Source organism: Zosterops lateralis (assembly GCF_965231275.1).
Source record: "Zosterops lateralis genome assembly, chromosome: 6".
NCBI classification, from domain to species: domain Eukaryota; kingdom Metazoa; phylum Chordata; class Aves; order Passeriformes; family Zosteropidae; genus Zosterops; species Zosterops lateralis.
Window position 1 is genome coordinate 37,320,701 of NC_139761.1, and position 21,072 is coordinate 37,341,772.

At 45.7% G+C, this 21,072-nt stretch overlaps 1 protein-coding gene across 5 annotated transcripts in view; it reads right to left on the reverse strand.

Moving 5' to 3' along the window:
• Positions 1-20,182, reverse strand: part of MAPKBP1 (mitogen-activated protein kinase binding protein 1) — a 93,672-nt gene extending 73,490 nt beyond the window's left edge. For 4 of the 5 annotated variants that reach the window (XR_014590354.1, XM_083863193.1, XM_083863192.1 and 1 more), the window contains exons 1-2: positions 20,125-20,182; positions 18,998-19,332 (exon numbers count right to left, since the gene is read on the reverse strand). Coding sequence is in view for 4 of the 5 variants with exons in the window: in XM_083863193.1 (XP_083719319.1) it covers positions 18,998-19,114 (117 nt within the window). In the remaining variant the exon portion in view is untranslated. The remainder of the gene's footprint in view (positions 1-18,997; positions 19,333-20,124) is intronic. The other variant, XM_083863191.1, reaches the window with a different exon arrangement.
• Positions 20,183-21,072: the final 890 nt, after the last annotated feature.

The window sequence follows — 21,072 nt, forward strand, 5'->3', positions numbered from 1 at the left end:
ACCAGCTTCTACAGCACAATCTAGCCATCATTAACTAATCTTCTGTTTCTTCATTTAACACCAGCTCAAACCACCAATTTTCTCTTCCCCACCCCCACACTAAGTTCAATTTCTTCCTATATGCTGCAGGGATGAGGAGAGGTTCATGTAACCTTATCAACTCTGGCTAAAGGCACGACAAGCAGCAGTTTCTCCTCCTTCTACCATTCAGTCATCATTCTCACTGTAAAAGCAACACCAACTCAGACTTTCATGAGATTTCACAAAACTTTCAGAAAATCTGAGCTTCAGAGATACAGGTGTGGTGACATGGAAAAAGCATGTGTAAATTGCCCCACTGTCAGTGTTGTCATGATGCTATTTTGACTTTGATGTGGGAAATTCTTTTTTGTTGATGTAAGCAAAGTTTGTGAAGACTGTGTGATGAATGCATGAAATGAATGTAAAAAGAAAAAGTGACATCAAACAGGCTACAGGTATTCCTGGTACATAAAGAGTCAATCCTGATTTGTTCCAGACTAGGCTCCATCTGCACATGGAGTCAACTGGACCAGCTCCACAGGCAGTTAAGTCCCATGGAACACAACAGAGACACCTCTGTGTGGGCAGGCTTCAAAGAAACCCTTCCTTGAGCTCTTGGGACCTGAAATTCTGCAGGATCACTCCTTCACAAGAACCAGATTTTTCCACTTTGCAAATGTGCATTACTTTTTCTTAATGAAAGAGAGCAGACAAGATACCAGACTTTACATAGGGTATGCTTTTGCCCTCCCAGATAGGCAATTTGTCCAGGGCTTTTTTTTTCCTTTGCAATAGAAGATGAAGCCAATTCACCTTCCTCTCCATCAAAACTACATATATAAGTTTTAGGTACAAATGCAAACTTGCAACACTCCCCTAATCTGTCCCAACACTGGAGATCAGTGGAAGCAACTTCTGACCTTCTGGAAGTCTTACCTATTGGTCTCCTCCATAATCCATGCACAGGGGCCTGAATACAGGCAAAGAAAGTGCTGCAGTGAAAAGAAATAGAAAACGGAAAGAAAGAAAGAAAAAAAAAAAAAAAAAAAAAAAAAAAGGCAATATAGCTCCCTTGGGCAGAGTTTTAGTTACTCATATAAGGGTTTGAAATCCAGCAGGAACAAACGGTTCTCTCAGCGTAAGGGTCACTGTTCATCATCATTAATCATCACTTCCCAGATAGGAAAGGCTCCTTCCCCTCTGTTTTGCCCAGGCTTTAGCACTCACAAGAAGCAAGAGACAAGAAAAAGAGCCAAACAGGAATGTGGGCATAGGCTGGCAAGGCTGCTCCCTCTGCTGAAGTCCCTCCTCTTGGTCCCAGCCCTGATCTGAGCCTGCTCCTAAATGCAAACAAGCAATGGTTAAAAGTCCATAGCTTCTCTGGCATACACTACAAGGAAACTGTGGCAGCACCATATAATTCTTGACTCTGAAACAGTCAAACACAGGGGCCACAACACAACACTTCTAAAACTGATACCATCATGGCAAAGAGCTCCCTCCTAAATCACCTCCTGCTGAACTCTATAAACAATGCATACATCCAAACTAAACTTGGACACAGGGAAGACAGATTGAAAGAGAGGAAGCAGAAAGCATTCCCCACAGTCAGCCCTGTTGAGGGGAACCACAGAAGGAAAGCCACATCTCAGCACTTCAAGAAAAGCATCACGTTACAATCTCCTTCTCCTTACAATCCCTTAATTTCTTCTCTGGGGCTTATTTTGGTATAAACAGATCCGTGAACTGTTTGACAAGGCTTGGGGAGGAACTTAGTGATTCATCTTGAGTCCAAGAGTAGAAACACACAGAGTTATGCAGGATGAAGAAAAGCCTTTTGATCAGCCTGCCTAAGGCAACACAATTCATTTGTGATTTCTTTATTCACCCATGACCCCATGCCAAATCAACTAATTTTTTTCCTTCACCAGTGATTTACACAGCCATTCTGCCCTGAAAGTCTTTGACTGCCAGATCTGACCCCTACCTACCCACCCTACACTGTCATGCAGGCAACTATGCCTTCTAGAGGAGGACACAGCTGTAGAAAGTCTTAAAGAGGCTTTAAGTAGTGTATTAAAGATACTCCCTTTATGCAAAAGCCCCACCTTTTCAGGCCCAGATTCCTTACACAGAGCAGGTATCTGTCTCTGCCAAAAGAGGTCAGAGAGCTCACCTCTCACATCATTTGAAGGATCTTGCCTGCAGTAACACCTGAACTGATCCAGGACAAGACACTTTGTCCTCCCATGCACACATCTCCCTAAGATTTCAGTGATGTTATGGGGGAAAGCACATACTTGCATCCTCAGGGAATGAGAAAATGGTTTTGTTGTAAGCTGATTTAAATTATGTTAAAAAATTACATATCAGCAATTTAAAAGATGCTAAAATGGGAATAAATATAACAGGAAGGAAGAGTAAGCGCAAAGCATTTATCACACAGACAACATGCCTATGGAAGGAGGCAGGAGGTAAAGAGATTAGTATTCCATCTGTCCCTAAACACTGTCTGAAGTACTTATTATTTGTTTCACAGTACTTGAAAGAAGTTCCAACAAACATGAAGCCCTCCTGTACTTACAGCAGGCAGCAACACACACTCTCATACAGCCAGCAATCTACTACCAAGTATAAGAGGACTGGGTGGCAATACCACACACACTGAGGTTCCATGTCTTGAACATGCAACAAATTAGCAACAGAACTGGGAATAATTTTACTCCCTGCCAAACTTCTGCAGCTATCTACTGCACAGACCATGCTGCACCACTGCTGTACCTCACTCCTGCTTGAGGCCAAGGACAGTATTTTTAAAGAATGCTTAAAAATTAATCAAAAGAAAGCATAAGAGATTTTTTTTTTATTTTGCTCAAGCCAACCAGTATATACAGAAGGAGACGTTCAAGCTTCCTGCCCACCCCCTGCCAGCACTCACTGCCTAGCTCTAGGCAATCCCTTCCTGCACTCTTCCCTGCTCTCTGCCCCAGAGAATAAGCTTCTTACAGAATAGACTTTATCAGCATCTTGCCCTTTGTTCATCCTGGAATTAAGAGGCTCTTCACATCTCTCCATCAACATGCATGCTGAGCACCCAAGAGATTTGTCCTGTCAGCCAGAAAGGAGACCACATCACCCTGGGGAACTGATACATAGGAACATGGGCCAAAGATTGAGAAAGCAAACTGAACAGCACAAGCACTGACTTCCACCATCTCCTCAACAACCCTGCTGCCACTTCTGGTACTGGAGCAGGAAAGCCCTTCACCTGTAACAGTGTCCCCATCACTTGCCTCTGCTGCTCAGCCACCAGCACAGACAACTCCAGCAAAACCATCAGTGCTCACTCATGTACACACCATTGAGCCATCTTTCTGCTGCAAAGATGCAAAATGGTACTTCAGAAGAAGCAATCATCATCCAATAGTCACAGCAGATGCAGAATTCAGTTTAGCCTTTTCCAAATAGTTCAAATTTCTTACAAGTTTCATGACTAGACCCAGCATCCCAAAGACCTAAATACTCTTCCTGTAAGTCAGCAGGAAGAAACATCATCGATGCTCTCACTTTTGCACACACACAGAGAAAACCACCACTAGACAATAAACCAGAGAGACAAAAGGTTATAAAGTAACTACAAAGCAATCCTAAACAAACTCATTAAGTTATTCATTCAACTTGTTTTCATTCTTCACTTACTGTCCCCTTAAATCACTCCTTCCTCTGATTTTTCCCAAGCACATTTTCAGTTTATTTTCCTGAAGGAAACAAAGTCTGTAAACAAGGGGTACAGTAGTCTGATATAAGATGACATATTTGAGTAGCTGTTAAAGTGACTTAACAGAAAAAAAAAACTTTTAAAAAGCGTAGGCTGCCATCTAAGTCCCTTAAAACGCTAAAAGGGGAGTAGCTCTGGAAAAGAAGTCTCCTCCAGCTTGCATGTAGGTTCAAGAGAATGGGTAACTCGTAGAATTACAAAATGTGAGAACTGAGGAAGTAAAACTGTACTCAGAGGAAACAACTTTTATTCACAGATTTTAAAAACCCTTGGTTTTGTTACCATGTGGTTTCTGTCATATTCAAGAAATTAAACCTTTGCAATAACCACCATTTCTTTACTGTTCTTGTTTAGAAATGCAGAGAGCCCTAGATCCAGGCACACAAACAACTCTTGTTGCTTTGATACTTCACAAAGCACTGCTGCTTTTACATTTTTTGTTCTTAGCAAAAACTGCTGTTGTAAAAAGCAGAATGCAAAAGTAGATATTATGGAACTTCAGTCTCCAGCAGAGACGCAACCCTCCCCATTTCCTGGTAAATAGCTTTAGACACATTCACCTACTTAAAAGCATTTAGCAGAATCTGGCTGGATAAGAAATAACTTTGAGTGACAGATGTAGTTCAGAAATATCTGAACTAAGTAATTTCTTAGCAGTTTAAACAAGGGAGATAATAACCAGGCAAACACTTGAAGAGCAAAGCAACACAAGAGAGAACAACCCTGTTGACTGACATTTGTGCTGAACCATCATGCTAACCCTGGTAAAACTGTACTTTTCTTCAGTAAAAAGAGAGCTGTAAAGCTTCTATGCAGCTTGTGCCCACTCCCTGCTGCGGTGCACTGGGTTAGAGGTACTGGGCAACTGCTGGATAAAAGTTTTACTTTCACCCCTGCACCAGAGCTAGCTCCTGCATGAAGCCAGGCTGCAATTCCTATCACCGACCAGAGAAGAGGTGTTGGATGAAACAGAGCTGATGGCCTGTCAGAGTTGAATGAATGCAGCTGATGATTTGGACTCTTAAACAAAAATGCAGAAAGAAATTACTGTAGAATTTTTTGTGGAGCACTGAAGCCCTAAAACGTTCCCACATGTACACAGTCTTGTCTCTCTTCTTCTAATTGCATCAGTCTGTTTAAGGAGAGACAACACTTCCACCTGCAAAAGTTGCTGCAGGTTGATACCTGGAAATAGAGGACTTAGGAGATAATACTGTGGAAGGATCTATTTAAAAATTAGCCAAAGACAAAGAAGTACTTTGAGTTTAAAGATGGAATTAATATCATCCACAAGCAAAGACTAAAACTAGCTGCTCAGTGCTTATCAGTACTTTCTGAGATTTCTACAGAGGTAATTTCCTACATTTCCTTTAGGTGAGATACAAATCTATCAGTGACAGAAAGGACCACAGAAATTGGCACAATCTGCCATAGCAGCCAAATTGATTGAGAAAATACTTGCACTAAACAATCTCGACAAAGAACCAGAAAGCTACTTCTAAATTGCAAGAGTTATGTTCACAAGCACTGCCTGGGAGAAGTCCTATGCACACTCCCCATGGTGCAAAAGATGACAGCAGCATCCCAATGCACCTGTGAAACCACAGATGATGCCACTTCAAAATACTACTCCCTACAATGTGTGACATCATGATGATCAAGGCAGCTCCACAAGTATCCAGACTACCTGTCTAATAGTTTGAGGAGAAAAACATCTGACAGTTCAAGCAAACTCAGCAACAATTCTTGACTCACTAAAAACTAAGATAGTCACAGACCAAACTCTGTGGTGTTGGGCCACCAGGTTGCTAAAAACTGAGTCCTATGGGATTTCTGACAGATGTTTCACCAGAAGAGAAAAGAGCCAAGCAATCTTCAAGCAGGAAGCCAATGCTCCAGACCCAAGCACTTACACCCTTCCCTGAAGGCATGCCATATGGCATTTTGTTGTTGCTTTCAGCCACCTTCCACAGCCTTTTCCACTGAAGACAGAGTATCTGGGAAGTTTTCTTGAATCAGCTGTAAGGAAGGGAAGTCCTAGGTCTACTACTTTCTTCTATTTATACCAACAACACTACTGCACCAGTTCAAACATATTTTATATATAGCTCTGTGGCTTATTTCCAGGCAGAAGTAACTCAATGCTGGTGTACATATGTTTAGACCACAGCAATTGGAAACAATGTCCCATAAACTCTGTTAACACAGTGCTGCTGTAATTACAGTGCTGCTCCACTGTAACCAGAACAGGCTCTACAACTGCAGAAACACAAGACACGATAGGAAAAAAAAATTAAAAAGTTATCCACCCAGAAGCTAAATAAGCCAGTTGCCACCTGCACAGCACTGACAGACTTCCACTGTGGCCCCAACAGATTTATAGCTGTAAGTTAACAGCCAGCTCTTGTCACATCATGATACAGTGTCTGACTGCCAAGACACCACATGGGGGTGACCAGGGTGTGGGCCAACATAAGGACAGACATGCAATACACAGAGCATCTGTCAGTATCCACTTGCATTTTGTAAACTTAAGAGTGGACGAACAGAAGATAGCTGGACATGCACAGCTCTATTTGCAAACCCAGTACTGAAAATATCAGTAGTGCTACCATATTTTAATGAGTCTGACTTGAATCCAGTACCCATAAGCTCACACACTGAAAAGAAACATCAGTGGCAAGGAGCAGGAGCCCCAGACCAACACCCAAAGGTTGGGTTGCAGGGGCCTCAGTGACATGAGGAAGACACTTGCTAGAAACCTCACAGGTTAACTGACACCAGTGCTGAGCCTGGCCTTTAACACAACCCCAGGTAAGCCAAGCTGCAAACAGCAGCCCACATGTAGAAAAGCAAGAGGTGATAATTATCATGCTTTTCACCAGACTGTCCCTCTCACAGGCTTCAAACACAGCCCTGTCAGTCTTCCCAACACACATAAAAACAACCTTTCATCACATTTTTCTCTGCAACAGCTAAATATGGGGAGGGTGGATGGGGTGGGGGGGAGATGACGACAGGTATGTGATTAACATGTGTTTTAAAAAAGCTTGCCTTTCTTTTGCCTGAACCCAATGGGACTGAACTTTAAAGAGGAGGAAAGCATAACCAACACTTTAGAAGTATCTGAAAAGGCACAGCACTTTTGGTTATGGGAAGTGGAGAAGTTAATGACCACCATCTGAAGCCTCTGAAGAGACAGGTGTCTCTTCTCCTGGGATACAAATAACCTAGCTTTATCCTGCATAAACCTGTTTGTAACTTCAGGGATGGAACTGCCCTTCCTGAACACGCCAGGTCAGCATCTTGCTTAGATCAGAGGAGGCTCTGTCACTCTGTCAGAAAGCTTCTAGATGGGGAGAAAAGAGGGAACCAGGGTGATGATAGGGGTATGAAATAAAAATGGAATTTCTCTGGTCAACTGCTTATTTGGAGGCTGTGAAACAGGGAAAGAGAAACAGTCTCTGTTCCAGGTTTCACAAGACTGGTTAGCAATACATTCAGGAAACATGGATTATGGGATAAAGTGCAGCTGAGCTGGGCAAAACATGATGAAGACAACTGCATGATATACATATAAGGCATGCACACAGATACAGTTACATGCATTAAATGAATCATCACACGTAGACTCTGACCTTGCAGTCGGCCACAGAGGCACTTATCTTTACATCCATTGAGTGAAATGAACCACTCATACTACCTCACCACACAAAACTAAGCACATACTGAAGCACCCATAGGAATGGTGCCAGAGTTTGCATTCAATTTTCTTTTAAACCTTTCAAGGTCATCATGACTCTAAAAATGCTACAAAGAGTTGTATAAGATTGTGTACATTACAGCTGTAACATAACACCACTGTCACTTTATAAGCAGGGGAAAAGAGCAGACGGTAAGTTACAGTTACTAATGGGCACACTAAGAAAAGTAACATACACTCAACCAGAACAGAGTAAGTTCTTCATATTAAACACATACACAGAGAAAAATAGAAACATAATCATACCATCATCCAACCAGGCCTCGGCATTTAAGTATGCTCTACAAGGCAAAACCCTGCTTGGCAGCTCTTTACAGTACTTTCCTTTCTGGGGATCTGAGAAAAGCATCCAAACGAAATCACAGTAGAGAGTGGGAGAGCAGGACATAGGACAGAACACAGGCAGCAGACCTGGAAGCAAATTCCCCCTCCAGAGAGATGGCTGCAATGCACAGGCAGCATTCCCTCTGCTGTCCAGAGACAAGACCCTCTCCCCAGCAAGGGAAACCACCCACTTTGACATTTTATGATGGATTTTGTTTCTAAGCTCTTTTTTCTGTCCTAACTGCTTCTGCAGCTACAGAGATCACTAATGATTTATAGTTCTGCCATCTCCTCAGCATGAGAGCTCCTCAACCCAACTAATCCTGAATGTTACACAACTATGTTTCAGGCTCCCAACTCCCTTCCCCACAACCCAGGAATACCAGCTTGTCCCTGTCTGGACAGTTATAGCACTTTTTACACAGCCTCCTCCTCCTCTCCTCCGCCAGGGCTGCCGGCTAAGGAGGGCCGGGCTGCTCTTCCCAGTACAACAGGCCCTAAGTGCCAGAAAAAACTAGGAGCAGAAAGAAAGATTATTTTGCTTGCCAACAAACCTTTAGGCAATAGGTGATGACTGTTCCCAATTGTTTTAAACCTCTGGAAAATACTGACAGCAAAACTAAATGCCTTATTGCAACAAGCACTCTTCTTTTCCCAGGGGAACATCACATGACTGGCCACAGTGAGCAGCATTTCTCAACCCGTAGTAACTTCAGAGATCCTCAGGTGCCCTGTAAAACACTCGTCCTTTACCAAAGAGGCAGAGTTTTCCAAACTAATGAGACAATTCTGTTTCCTTGCCAGAAATGCAAAGCCAGAAGCTGCCCAGTGCATCTTATCCCCTACCATGGAGGGCAATGTCACTACCCAGGGCAACCTGGTGGTCTTTCCCAGCCTTGCTGGTCAGCCTGGAGCTTTGGTCACCCGAGCTCCACCATGAATGTCCAGGCACTGTCTGGAACAACACAGACAGCATATTATAGAGGGTTATTATATTATAGACTGCAAGCTTGGTTGTCTCCTTTTCCCAAACATGTGTTTAAACTAAGCTCTGCAGGCTAACCAAGGGCTACAGGCCCCAGGCAGTGCAGGGCCCTCCCCAGGCATTGGATACCCACAGAGCCAGAGGCAGGGTCATGGTGCCCCTTCCCAAGCACACCACAGCATGTCCATGGCCACAGGAAGTTGCAGCACCTGGAAGAAGCCAAGGCAGAGGCAGTGAATTTGCCAGCAAGCAGGCAGACCAGGCCATGCAATTGTGGCCTGGGTGCTGTGCGGCCCACTGGCTCTCGCCCCGGCTCCAGCAGGCCGTGTAGAAAGTCATTAATCAGCCCCCTGGCCATTTTATTAACAGCTGTGTTTACACACTGACACTCCCAGGCAGAGACACTCATTCCAAGGGCCTGGAGCAGCTTCAACACACGGCAGAGATAGTCCAGGTACTGCATCTTCTCCTCCAGCACCACATTCATTTTTCCACTGATGGCTCCATCAAAAGAAGTATTTTTTGCAGGTCTTGGACATCAAAAAGCCTATTTGCAGCCCTGCTACTGAAAATGGGTCAGGAACTTCACAAAGCAAGTGTGCATAAGTCACTCACCACAACGGTGATGCAGGAGACCTGCTCTTTCAGAAGTTACAGCCAAAGCAGGCAGTGTCAAGGAAGCTGAAGAAAGCTGCCTCTCACTCAGAGCACCTCAACCCTCATCCTCCCCCAGCACCAGTTATTCACGCTGCTGATTGCGTGCTAATACATCTCAACAGCTTAACTCGGGAAGCCTGCAGAGACAGGCAGCACAAACCATGGATTATCAGGGAGGAAGATTATCCTCCCGGTGCAGAGGACAGTAGAATCCCAATTCCAGCCTCAAAAGCTGCTCAGGCTTCTAGAAACAGCTACGTTCGTTGAGGCCTACCACAGACTCCTCAGAAATATTTGTTCATGCATTTCATTAAGAACACTTCATGTCATCTTGTATCCATTCCACTCAACCACCACTCCCACAGCAGGGTTTGGGGCACACACTGCGCAAATACACTCCAGCCAGCCCTCATAGTTTGGAAAGGTACACAGAACCAAATCTAAAGCCTATCTGGCCATGATTCAGTCCAAGAAAACTAGATGAGTTGGGACAAGATGGGCTTAAGCAAAAAAAAAAAAAAAAGCAGATCCCAAATTTGTCAGTTCCAGTTTATAGTCAGCAATTCTTTTGGACCCAGCTGCTCGAGAAGGATGACACCCTCAAAGCAGGTTTGAAACAACTGTACTCAGAACCACTATATCTAGTTCAAAACTGGGAGATAAGCCAAACACAAGGAGTTATGCAGCTGTTTTAAAGCCCTGGACGTTGGGATGCTTTGCAGAAACTGGAAAAGTATCCTGTCTGTTTTACCCTGAGTGAAGAAAGAGGTTCAGAGTCTGAACAGCAGACCACAGAATCCAAAAACTTTAACTGCATTTTAAAATCAAATTACATAGCTTTATTTCAAAGCTCACTCTACCCTTATACAATTCAGCAGCACAGAAACACCGGTTAAGAGCATGAAAAACATCACTCTTAGGCCACACAAAGCTCTTGCAGAAAAGACTAGTATTGATGAAACATAGCTGGCAGAAAGAAGTCCTTTCACTGGTACAGCCTATTTCTCTGTGGGACAAGATCATTCAATAGACTCCTTTGATACTGTGTTACCATTAGGACAGCTTGGGTTTGGATCTCAGCTTGCTAACTCTTTTTAGCATAGGCAAGTGGTTAGCAAAGTACACCCTGACACTCATGCCTCTTCAGGATACCTGTGACACCATCCCTATTCCCTCATGGTTCCAGTCACAGCATGGCCACGGCCAAAGCACAGAGAGTTCTGAACACCAAGATCTGCCACCAAATAAGGAGGCAGGTCTTGAAGACACTCCTTTCGCCCTCAGCCTTATTCAATGTTTCAGCATCTCCAGCATTTAGATTGCATTAGGGACTGTGCAATGAACTCAAGCTCCTCTGGTGCAAAGCCTAGACTGAGCAATGGTGCCTTTTTTTTTTTTTTTTTTTTTTTTTCCAAATGAAAGCATCCTTAGTAGAAACAAGACTTCAAAGACAAGCAGCCCCTTATGTGCTACTCAAAGGTGAGCAGTCAATTTCAAGGCCCTTGGGGGACCTCAAAGGCTACCACTGTTGAGCACAGGAGAGGTAGCTAACACTTCAATACTGGCACTTCAAACAGCTGCCCTGTGCTGGGCCTGTCTGTCAATAGGGAAGGGTTTCTGAATTGGCAGCACTGTTTTTCACCACGTCTACTTGGGAGAAAAAACAGAAGCAGAAAGCTTTACAACCCCATATCCTTGAATTCCAGGGTACTGCCATAAAGTTGCTTTCTCCTTCCAGAAACTCCTCCATCTGCCTGTGCTCAAGACATTTGTTAATGTTATGACTCTCTACTACGATGCAACAACATTCAATAATCTACTTTTTTTTCTGGAGAAAGGAGTCTCTCTGGATCCATGATGCAGGAAATTTCAGAGTAAGTATGCTAAGTATCAGGGAGATGCAGAAATTAAAGAAGCATCACTGTAAGGAAGGAATGCCATTGTTAAAATTTCATTGGGTAAGAAATCTCGTATTAGCTGTTATATCTCATTAGCTATCTTGACCAACTGTGACTTTTAATACTGTATTTGGGAGAACAAGCAGGTTTGACTTTTATTGCTATTGACTTGGAAACTCGGAATACACCAGCAGTTCATAGTCTTCTACAGTACTATTTTCAATCAGTTTCCTCACAGTAACTAACAACAGTACTGGTCTCCTGGGACACAAGCAAATTTACAAGGCTTACTGGGGTTTCCACAGCTTTAATTCTTATGGTGCTTAATCTGCTTGAGCTTGTTGGAAAGTCATCATCACCAGAGCTACTGAAATCATTAGTGACAATAGGACCAAGTCAGCATTTACAACAGCACAGTTTGAGGACTTCTAAGCAAATAATCTTAAATGAACACAAGTCCCCCTCACATGGGAGAGGTGAGAGACATCCCAGGTAATCTACAAGAGGTTGGGCTTTGTGACTAAGGCTAGGACTTGGCCTTAGAGGATCAAGATTAAATTTCTAGGTCCAACACAGACTTCTCTTGGGAGTTTGGAACCATGTCTGTATAGAAAAAGCGAGTTCCATTCCCTTCATCTCTTTAGTTTTTTAAGCCTGAAGCTCCTCTGGGCTGGGTCTATTTTATCCCGTTTGTCCAGTGCTCACCAAAGCAAGGTAAAGAGGTGGGATGCTCCTGCAGTCTACGGTCATACAAATACTAGCAACAAGTCATCTTTGCATGGATGTTTTTGAATAGAGTTCACACAGCACAGCTGATTACAACAGCTACATTTTCCTTGCACAACACACAAACATGCTCAGGGCAAGGATAAGCAGCCCTGTAGTGAAAGGAAATAGTAGGAGGGTTTTCTGAATTGCAGTAGTTACCCTTTGGTGGGTAGAGCCTCAGCAAAGCCTGCAGGGTTCCAGGCACAGGGACCAGCCCACATCTGGAGCTGGGAACCAGAGCAGCGAGCGTGCTGCAACCCTGCTAGGCACATACCAGAGCCCTCAGAAACTTCCAGCTATGCGGAGGCAGGTATGTCAGGCACAAACACAAGCCTGAAGTAACTGAAACTGGGCTTGGTGATAGTTAATTATTCAGTCCTTAGCTGGGATCACTCGGCATTAACGTCAGGGCTAAGCACTGTTTGAGTGCCATGTAAGCACCACTCCTGGCACCAAACATCGAAATCTTTGAAAAAAGCCAAAGAGTAGCTAGTGTATGTTGTTTGCTTTCACACTCACAGAGAAAATTATACCAAGGCTAATCAAGCAACTTCTCCCCGAGACCTTATCAACAGGAAACAAAATATCTGCTTCAATTTTCCAGGCCATCAAAATGCTGACCACCACTTTCTCAGCCAGAAATGGAGGTGGTGCCCTGTAGTTACTTTCCACTAGACACAGAGGACAGTAAAATAATATACAAGTCATTTTACAGGTGCTTGCAGATCCTTGACAATGGAAAATCAATATTGGCCCAGCCTCATCTGACTCCCAACCAACACTTCAATTGTTCTGCCCTTCTGAAACACACGAGGTGAAACACCACAGGAAGGGCCAAGCATGCAGCTAGTGAAACAGATGGTACACTCTGAAGGAGGCCTCTTTCCACTGTGTCTGAGGATGCCTTTCTCCACCAGCCCTCTCAACACCACAGTGAACAACACCTCCGACTTGTAAACAGCAAATGTACCACCTGCAACACCCCTGAGCAGCCCTGACCTCTGTCATCTTTCCATCTTTCCTCTGACCATCTATCTCAGCCAAGTCTTTGGCAAGCACTACACACTTCACAGCCCATGGCCAAAAGGGGGGATTCTGTGCACAGCTCACACAGCACAGCAGGCACAGCAGTGTAAAACCTGCTTATGAGCCTCTCCAGCCAGGTTAGCCAAGTCCCACGTGCCCTCTCAGAGGACACAGATCATCTGAAGGAGGTGAAGAACAACATTCAAGGCAGGACAACAGCAGCTCTGAAAGGTTACCCAGGTAAGCAGCATATGACCATCCACAGGAAGCAAAAACCATTAAAACCCATGAGGCAAACAACCTGGTTTGTGTTATTTATGCTGACTTCACCCCAGTACATCATCATGCTCCTCCTGCTACAGAGATGCCTTCCTGCTGTCTTTCACAGTAAAGACAGCACATGATTTAGGGGTGTCTAGAAGGATGGATCTCACTAGCAACCTTGACTCAAGAGTGGCAAGAAGTATCACAGTGTTTTATGGATACAACAGCGGGCTACAAGACCAAATATGTTGAATTGTTATATGCTTTTATATCCACTATATTTCAAGAGACAAAGTCAACTGGCAATTCCCCAGCAGAAAAATTCTGGCTTTGAAATGCTCTATAAATGAAAGTCACATTTAACATTCATGTTGAGACCAAGGGAGCTAGTCAGATCACCCTGTATTTTCAGGACAAGGCATATCATTCACAGAGTGAAGAATGGAACAAAAAAAATGCTCTGTGTGAAACTGTTAACAAACACAGGGTCATCCTGAGCACCATATATCCAAGGATGGAATAGAGGGGACCAGAGCAACCTCAGCAGGAAAGCATTCAACCCCTGAGCTCTGACACTCTCAGTTCTTCACTGACTCTATCTACAGATACAGACACGCCACTGAAATGCAGGTCTGGCTGTGGAGAACCCAACCAGCCTTTGTCCTGTGCTTTAAGGGATACTGTTACAAGTTTGACCAGAGGCAGATATGAAATCCCTTCTATCTCCAGACAGCAGGCCCTAAGCTGTTGAAGCAATTGGGTGTGTTTAGACTGAGCAGTGCAGAGCTGTGAGAGAGATCCCCAGCTATCAGCTGAGGTCAAGCAATATTCATGGATGCTGAAGCAGAACAGGCACAGTAGCAGACATCCAGAGCAGGGTTAGAGGCATTCCCTCAGCTGTGCCCCTGCCTGCACTGGTCCCAGAGATGGTAGGCTAAGCACTGCTCAGACTGCAGAAAAGGGTGAATGGGGCAATACTGCACTGAATTGCTCCTCAAAAGCACCATCATTTTGTAGAAGACCCTTCCAAATGCTGCAAAAAAAAAAAGCTTATGTCAGCATCAGACAGGCTGCTCCCTAACCCACCCACACAGGCTGCTCAGCCCCACATCCAGCTCCCTGGGAACCCAGCAGGTTCTGCTGCTGCAGGACCAAGTTGTTCACAAAGACTTACAAAGAATCCCACTCTGCAACAAGCCTCAGCTGCACCTGAAGTGATTTAATAAAAGGTGATGATTTTTGATGCATTTATATCAGTGAACCAAACTTGTGTGGTTTTTGGTTCTGTTTCAGTTCAGGTTCAGCAATTCTGAGCTGATCCAGTTCAAGACAAGCAGTGGTCTGACACTGATTCATGTTGGAAGCCTTGATATTTTCAAACAAAAACAACTGTGTGCCAAAGGCAGGAAGCTACAGGCAGGCCAGAAACGTTACTCCATTCTCTTGTGTCCAGGACAGCCTGAGCTGAGCCCTCCAGCTTCTCAGGGAATTAAGAAGCTGGAGAACTTCATTGGGAATGACAAAACATGAGGGGTCTGAATCTTCCACGGATCTGCTTTCCTCTTAAATCTATGCAGGCACACGGGCAGGACACAGAAGTAGACAGAAGTACTTGTTTCTACTGACTGGCAGTAAGAACAGTCCATGCCTCACCAAAGGAGGACAGGAAACCCTGTCCCACTTGGAGCAACTTAGTCAGGGTTCTTTTTCAGAACAAAAGCTCCCAAGAAGGTTTTGCAGAGCCACCCAATGCAACGCAGCATCATGGGGCAGGAACAGACACTCCAGCTGCACATGTTTGCATGCCACTTGGAGAGGGGAGAGACCACAAGACAACAGTTCCCTGCTGAATGACTTCCTGCTGAGGAATTCAGGTTTTAGTCAAAGCACTCTTTTAAACAGGCAACTTGAAATATTTCTGGCTTAGAAAAAACAGGAGAGATCAAAGAAACCAGCAGCAAATTCCAAATGTGTTTCTTTGATTCCCTGGCTTCCTGTTTCAGGGAAAGCCTGTAGCAGGTTTTGTAACAATTTGTTTCTACATTGATATTCACAATCTGATTTGACTAAGGATACCCACACACACCATCCACCCTAAAACAGTCACAGCTACATTGGTTAAAAAGAGGTTTATATTTACAAGTGTAGAGCTCAACAATACACACAAACCCTGCAAAGAACTGTACTTGCTCAGGTACATTACTTCTGTGAGCAGGGTACTACAGCAACCAGGACATTTTAACAACGGGAGATGGGTCAGGCCTGAACTTCCCCTCTGTCCTGATACTGTTACTCTGTAGGGTGATTTTAAAAGGCACTTAGCGCCCAGTTTTTAACCCCGAGTCTCTACTGGAATCACAAGCACTGTGACCAGATGCACGGCTGGATTTCTGGCACGGCTAGTAATCTTCTAGAAATTGAATGCAGGCCAATCAACTTATCTGAGGAAATTTTAGCTTCCAACTGCCACACCAATACGTTACAAATCCCAACAGTCAACAAGCCTTAGACCTAAGCCACAGCACTCTAGGTCTACCTTGGTTCAACACAAAAAACAGAGATACAGAGTGTACAGCAAAAGTGGATTCAAGCCATGAACATCAGAAGACACACACAAAAAAAAAGAGAAGTCCAAACACAAAACTAGTCAGGCAGTAACAAAAATCAGGACTCCCACAAAAAAACCCCCTGTTTTCAAAAGGCAGTAATAAAACCAAACACTACATCCAATTTGTCAACAAGCTTTACTTAGAGCTCCCATTCCTTCCCCCTATTTTCCTTTTTTTTTTTTATATGTCCATGATTATCTATCAGCTCCTTAGTTTTACTTCCATAGAGACCTCCTGGAGCTCTACAGTAAAACTATGCATTAATTATAGCAAGAAATAACTCCTAGTAGAAGTCACAAAACAAGTTCTCTCTTGTACAGATCCCAAGCAACACACTGCATGTCCTGCACAGCCATCATGCAAAACATCTCTACTTACCCACACTCCCCCTTCCACAGCAATGCACAAACAGGTCTCTGCAGAGCCAGCCTCCCACAGACTGCCCACGGCCAGCCCAGCATTACACGGCTGCTTCACTGAAAGGAGGCAATTTCACTTCTCTTCAGCATGACAAACTGCCCAAGGGGTCTGTCCCTAACCACTGAGACAGCCTGGAAAGCCTCACAAGCCCAAAGGGTTCTTAAGGAAAGAGCCAGGACACTTCTCACTGGAGGGGAAAAAAAAAAAAAAACAAACCACCACAGTTCATGGAAGTTTAAGCAGTGCCACTGAGTGCTTGTCCATCTTAAATTGAGCACCTGGTTGCAATAAAAAGTTGAGGTACTCAGAGGGCTGTTGAGGGCTGGGTATTCACCTACACATCTGCACATGCAAAGCACAGTATCATCTTCCAGGCATTATTTTAGGGCAACAGTCCAGCTCCATCCTATGTAACCAAGCAGCATCCACCTGGGATGACAAACTTCACTGGCCCTTCCATGCTTCCATCTAACCAGTTTCATACAGCTCTTGGAGCAGTTATTTCTCAAAAACTCCAAGAGACAAAGATGCCTCTAAGACTCCTTCAGGTCAGAAAAGATCCTTCAGGAGTGACATGTATGATGATCAATGTTAGTCCCAGGGGTTTTCACACACACACCAAATAGCAGGCTGAAACCTGTTCCTGCTGTTTTAGAAAAACAGAGCTGCTTCTCACCTTGGAAAGGTGAGGACCAGAGGGAGTGTCTTCACAGATACTCAACATCTGTCAGATCTTTGATAAAGGGCCCACTCCCTTTCACCCTGCCCCCCTCCAGCATGGCAGATCCTAACTCATTTGAGCTAATTCAGACTTCAAGAAACCAACACCTGCACCTAACTCCTCATAATGCCAAACTGATTCTGCCAGCAAACTCCCCCTCAGTTCCTTTCCACCTCGCTGATTAACAGCTCTTATTAATAAGATAGACAAAATCCAACCCTGAACCTTAATTTGATGGTGCAAAATGAATCCATGATATCCCTCCCCAGGGGCTCAGACATCCCTGGCCACACACTCGGAGACAGGACAAAGGATAAAAGGGAGCTCTCCCAAAAGGCACGTGTAAGGAAAGCAAAATGAAACGTGTACCACAGAATACCCAGGGTATAGAGCAGCAGGTCCCACTCCCAAAAGGGAGTGTGCAAGCCACAGAGCCAAAATCAAATGCCCACCATATGTGGGGGTACAAGCAGCTTTTGTCTCTTTCAGTAGCAGTCTCTGCAGAATACAAACCAAAAAACTCTTCAGAAACCAACAAAGCATGTTTCACTGGCAGTCCACAGGGTGCATGAAATTCACGCACATGCTCACAGTGAGGTCAAGCACAAGAACCAAGGACTTTCCCCTAGACAACTTTGAGGAAGCCATGCAGGTTTGTCTCTTGCTTGGCAAGGGAAGAATACTGTGTTCCTTGGTATTAAAGAGCCATCTAAGGGAAACTCTGACCTGAACCAGAGTTCTGAGAACAGGATGTCATGCTGGGGAAAGACCATCTTTAGGTACAGTGTAATTTACTTCCCCTGAAGTTTATATAAGTTGTTCACTTCAGGAGAGAAATTTGGAAGCATTACTGTTTTAAGACCAATGAATACACTTTTCAGACGTGTATTACAAGCATTTCTTATTTATTAGCAAGTCTTGGCAAAAGGGGAGGGATTAAGTTTTCTATTTATAGAGACAGAGAGTTACACAAAGGCTGAGTGATTTGCCCAGAGTTACAGGTGAATCACTGGTAGGGACTCAACAAGGTGCCCTGACTCAGGAGCACAAGGCAATGCCACCCAGCTCTTGTGCTCCCTGAAGCCAGGCTTAAGTGATCCTCTCCTCATGACACCAGTCAATTCCCAGTGAGTGTCTGCCAGGAATTCTCCAAAATACCAAGAAGAATGACGGATTTTAAGAACCAATTATATATAACAGAAGATAACCCCAAGGAAAGGTGGTCTGAGACACACAGAGGAAAGCATATCCCTGTGGAATGTGCTTTGCACCTGTGGAACACAGATCTTATTAAAACAGATACCTCCAAGACATGTTTCACATCTTTCATATCATCCTTCCCCACATGCTCACAGAACTCTCCTTTGCAGGGTGAGAGCAATTGCTTACACACAACAGGTGTTTCTATATCCTCAGCTCCCAGTAATGCAGGTTAGCAGCTGGTAACATGGAGGAAGAGGCAGCACTGCATTTCTCCTGTCAGTCATCTGTAGCAACTCCACAGTGTGGGAAATCCCAAAAGCTTTCTGATACAGACTGGGGTCATATCACACAAGCAAAAGGAATGCTTCAAAAGAGGGACACGAGCTTCAGGAGGGATCTGCAGCAGAGCAAAGACCCCAACTAAAAGACAGACTTGTCATGGATCAGTTCCTCTGCATCACTCTATAGCTACACCAGGTCTCCCAGAGCAGCATCATCAGTACAGATAGAAACTTAAACAACAAAGTTAAAGCATGCTGGCTGCACCACAGATCACTCACCTTGCTGCCTATATCTTCTCTCTTATTCCCAGGCTTGCTTCTCCTCAGCTTAATGGAAGGGGAGCGAAGTAGATTTTTGATCCGACTTGTTATCGTAGACCCTTCGACTGACATCATCTCCAGGGGCCACGAGGGGTTCACCCCACACACAGACGGTGCCTGGGGAGCGAGCCCAGGTCTGAGGCAGAAACACCGGTGTGCTCAGCTTTGCTCCCACATATCTCTCAGCGATTCTGCTCAGGAACTCCACTCCTGTTACACTGCAAAGCTATTCACAGAGGCTGGCAGGCTTTCCTTTTGCAGATTCCAGAGGATCAAATCAGCAGCAATCTAAACTGAAAGATGCGCCCTGAGTCAATACAATATTCACAATAAATTCAATTCTAGCCTCATGCTCTGCAAGAAATATACACGAAAGAGCTTATAGGGATGGAGGCAGCACTACTATTTTCAGAGGCTTCCACACAAATTATCATCAATTTAATAACAATTAACACACCCACACCAATTCCCAAATCCAAAATTTAGATTTTGCACTTCAATATCTTCTTATGACAAAGACAAAACCTCCCACCCCTGGGTTTAGCTTCATACATATAGATTCCACCTTATGCTTCACAGCCTGGAAAGCACAATGCTGTACTCGACTATTAAACACCGAGTCGCAGAAAAACCCCGAGAATACACAGAGAGAGTTTTTAACTCTAACAAATGTATCTCTGTTTTAAGTCCACACAATTACATAGTGTGTGATACCAGAAAATAAAGACATTTGATGTTTCCACGTCCCCCCACCCGAATTTATAAGGCGAACCAAGGAGGCACTACAGCTGCTGCCAGGGATTACAGACCCCCGGCCAACACCTTCACCTTTCCCCAAGAGCCGGTGGCGGCCGAGGGGAAAGAGAGATGCAGTCAGAGCCTGCAGTGAATTATCTTCCCGGCTTCTGTGCAAAATGGGGGCGGAGGGAAGAGAGAGAGAGACGGAGGGAAGGGGAGAGAGAAGAGAGGAGAGGAAGGGAGGAACGTCCAAGCCAGCGCAGCCGGCAGCCTCCTCCCTGCGGCGGCAGCGCTGCGGGCGAGGGGCCGCGCCTCCTCCTCCTCCCCCCGCGTTGATCCGCTCCTACCTGGCGCCCAGGAGCGGCGATCCCGGCGCCCGCGGTGCCCCGCAGCGCCTGCCCATGCAGCCGGCCTGCCCCGAGGAGGGGCCGCGGCGCGGGCCGCCCCCGCGGGCGGGGCGGGGGCCGTCCCCTGGGCGGCGGCGGCCGGGAGGGGGTGGCGGCAGGGGGCGGCTCCGCGGTGCCAGGTGCGGGGCAGGCGGCGGGGCCAGCCCGGGACGCGCCCGCCGAGCCCGGGAGCGCAGGGGCGCCCGCCCGCCCGTCCCGCCGCGCCCCGGCCCCGGCCCCGGCCCGGCAGCGCTACGGCGGCCCGCGCGGGCCAAACCGCGGCGCCGGGGGCGGCGGAGGGAGACGGGCGGCGCTGGCGGAGGGATCGCGGCGCGGCGGCCGCGGCGGGCCGGGGGGGGAGCCCGGGATGGCTCTCCCTGAGGGCGCCGCCGGCGCTGGTCGAGCTCCGGCGCGCTCTGATGGGGATCCGAGGGCGCGTCTCCCACACAAGAGCCAAGCGAGAGCCGGGGGAAGGTCAAAGGCACGTCAGAGGGCCGTCCTGCCGTGCCCGCTGCCCTCAGGGCCCGTGGTTGCTCCCGCCGCCTCCACCGTGCCCTGTCACCCTGTCCATCTTCTCCCTGGTTGAACCTGTGACTGAAGTGTCTCTGGCAAAACGGAACGCGGGTTGGCTTAACATCCAAACTTAATATAGTAGTTCCCAAAAATAACCACACCACACTTGCCCTGATACCACCAATAACAGCTAAGCAAATAGGGAGCATCCCTTGAACAGTGACACCAGAAATCTGGAAAATTGGCCCATACATAACACAAGAGGTAGGACAATTACAGATGTCATTTAACCCATCTTGGTCTCTCGAACAGGTTGAATTGTTGGTGCAAATCAGTGTCTACAATTCAGCTGCACTGTTTGTGGACCCTCTGACATTGGTTGTGCCTTTTACCAAA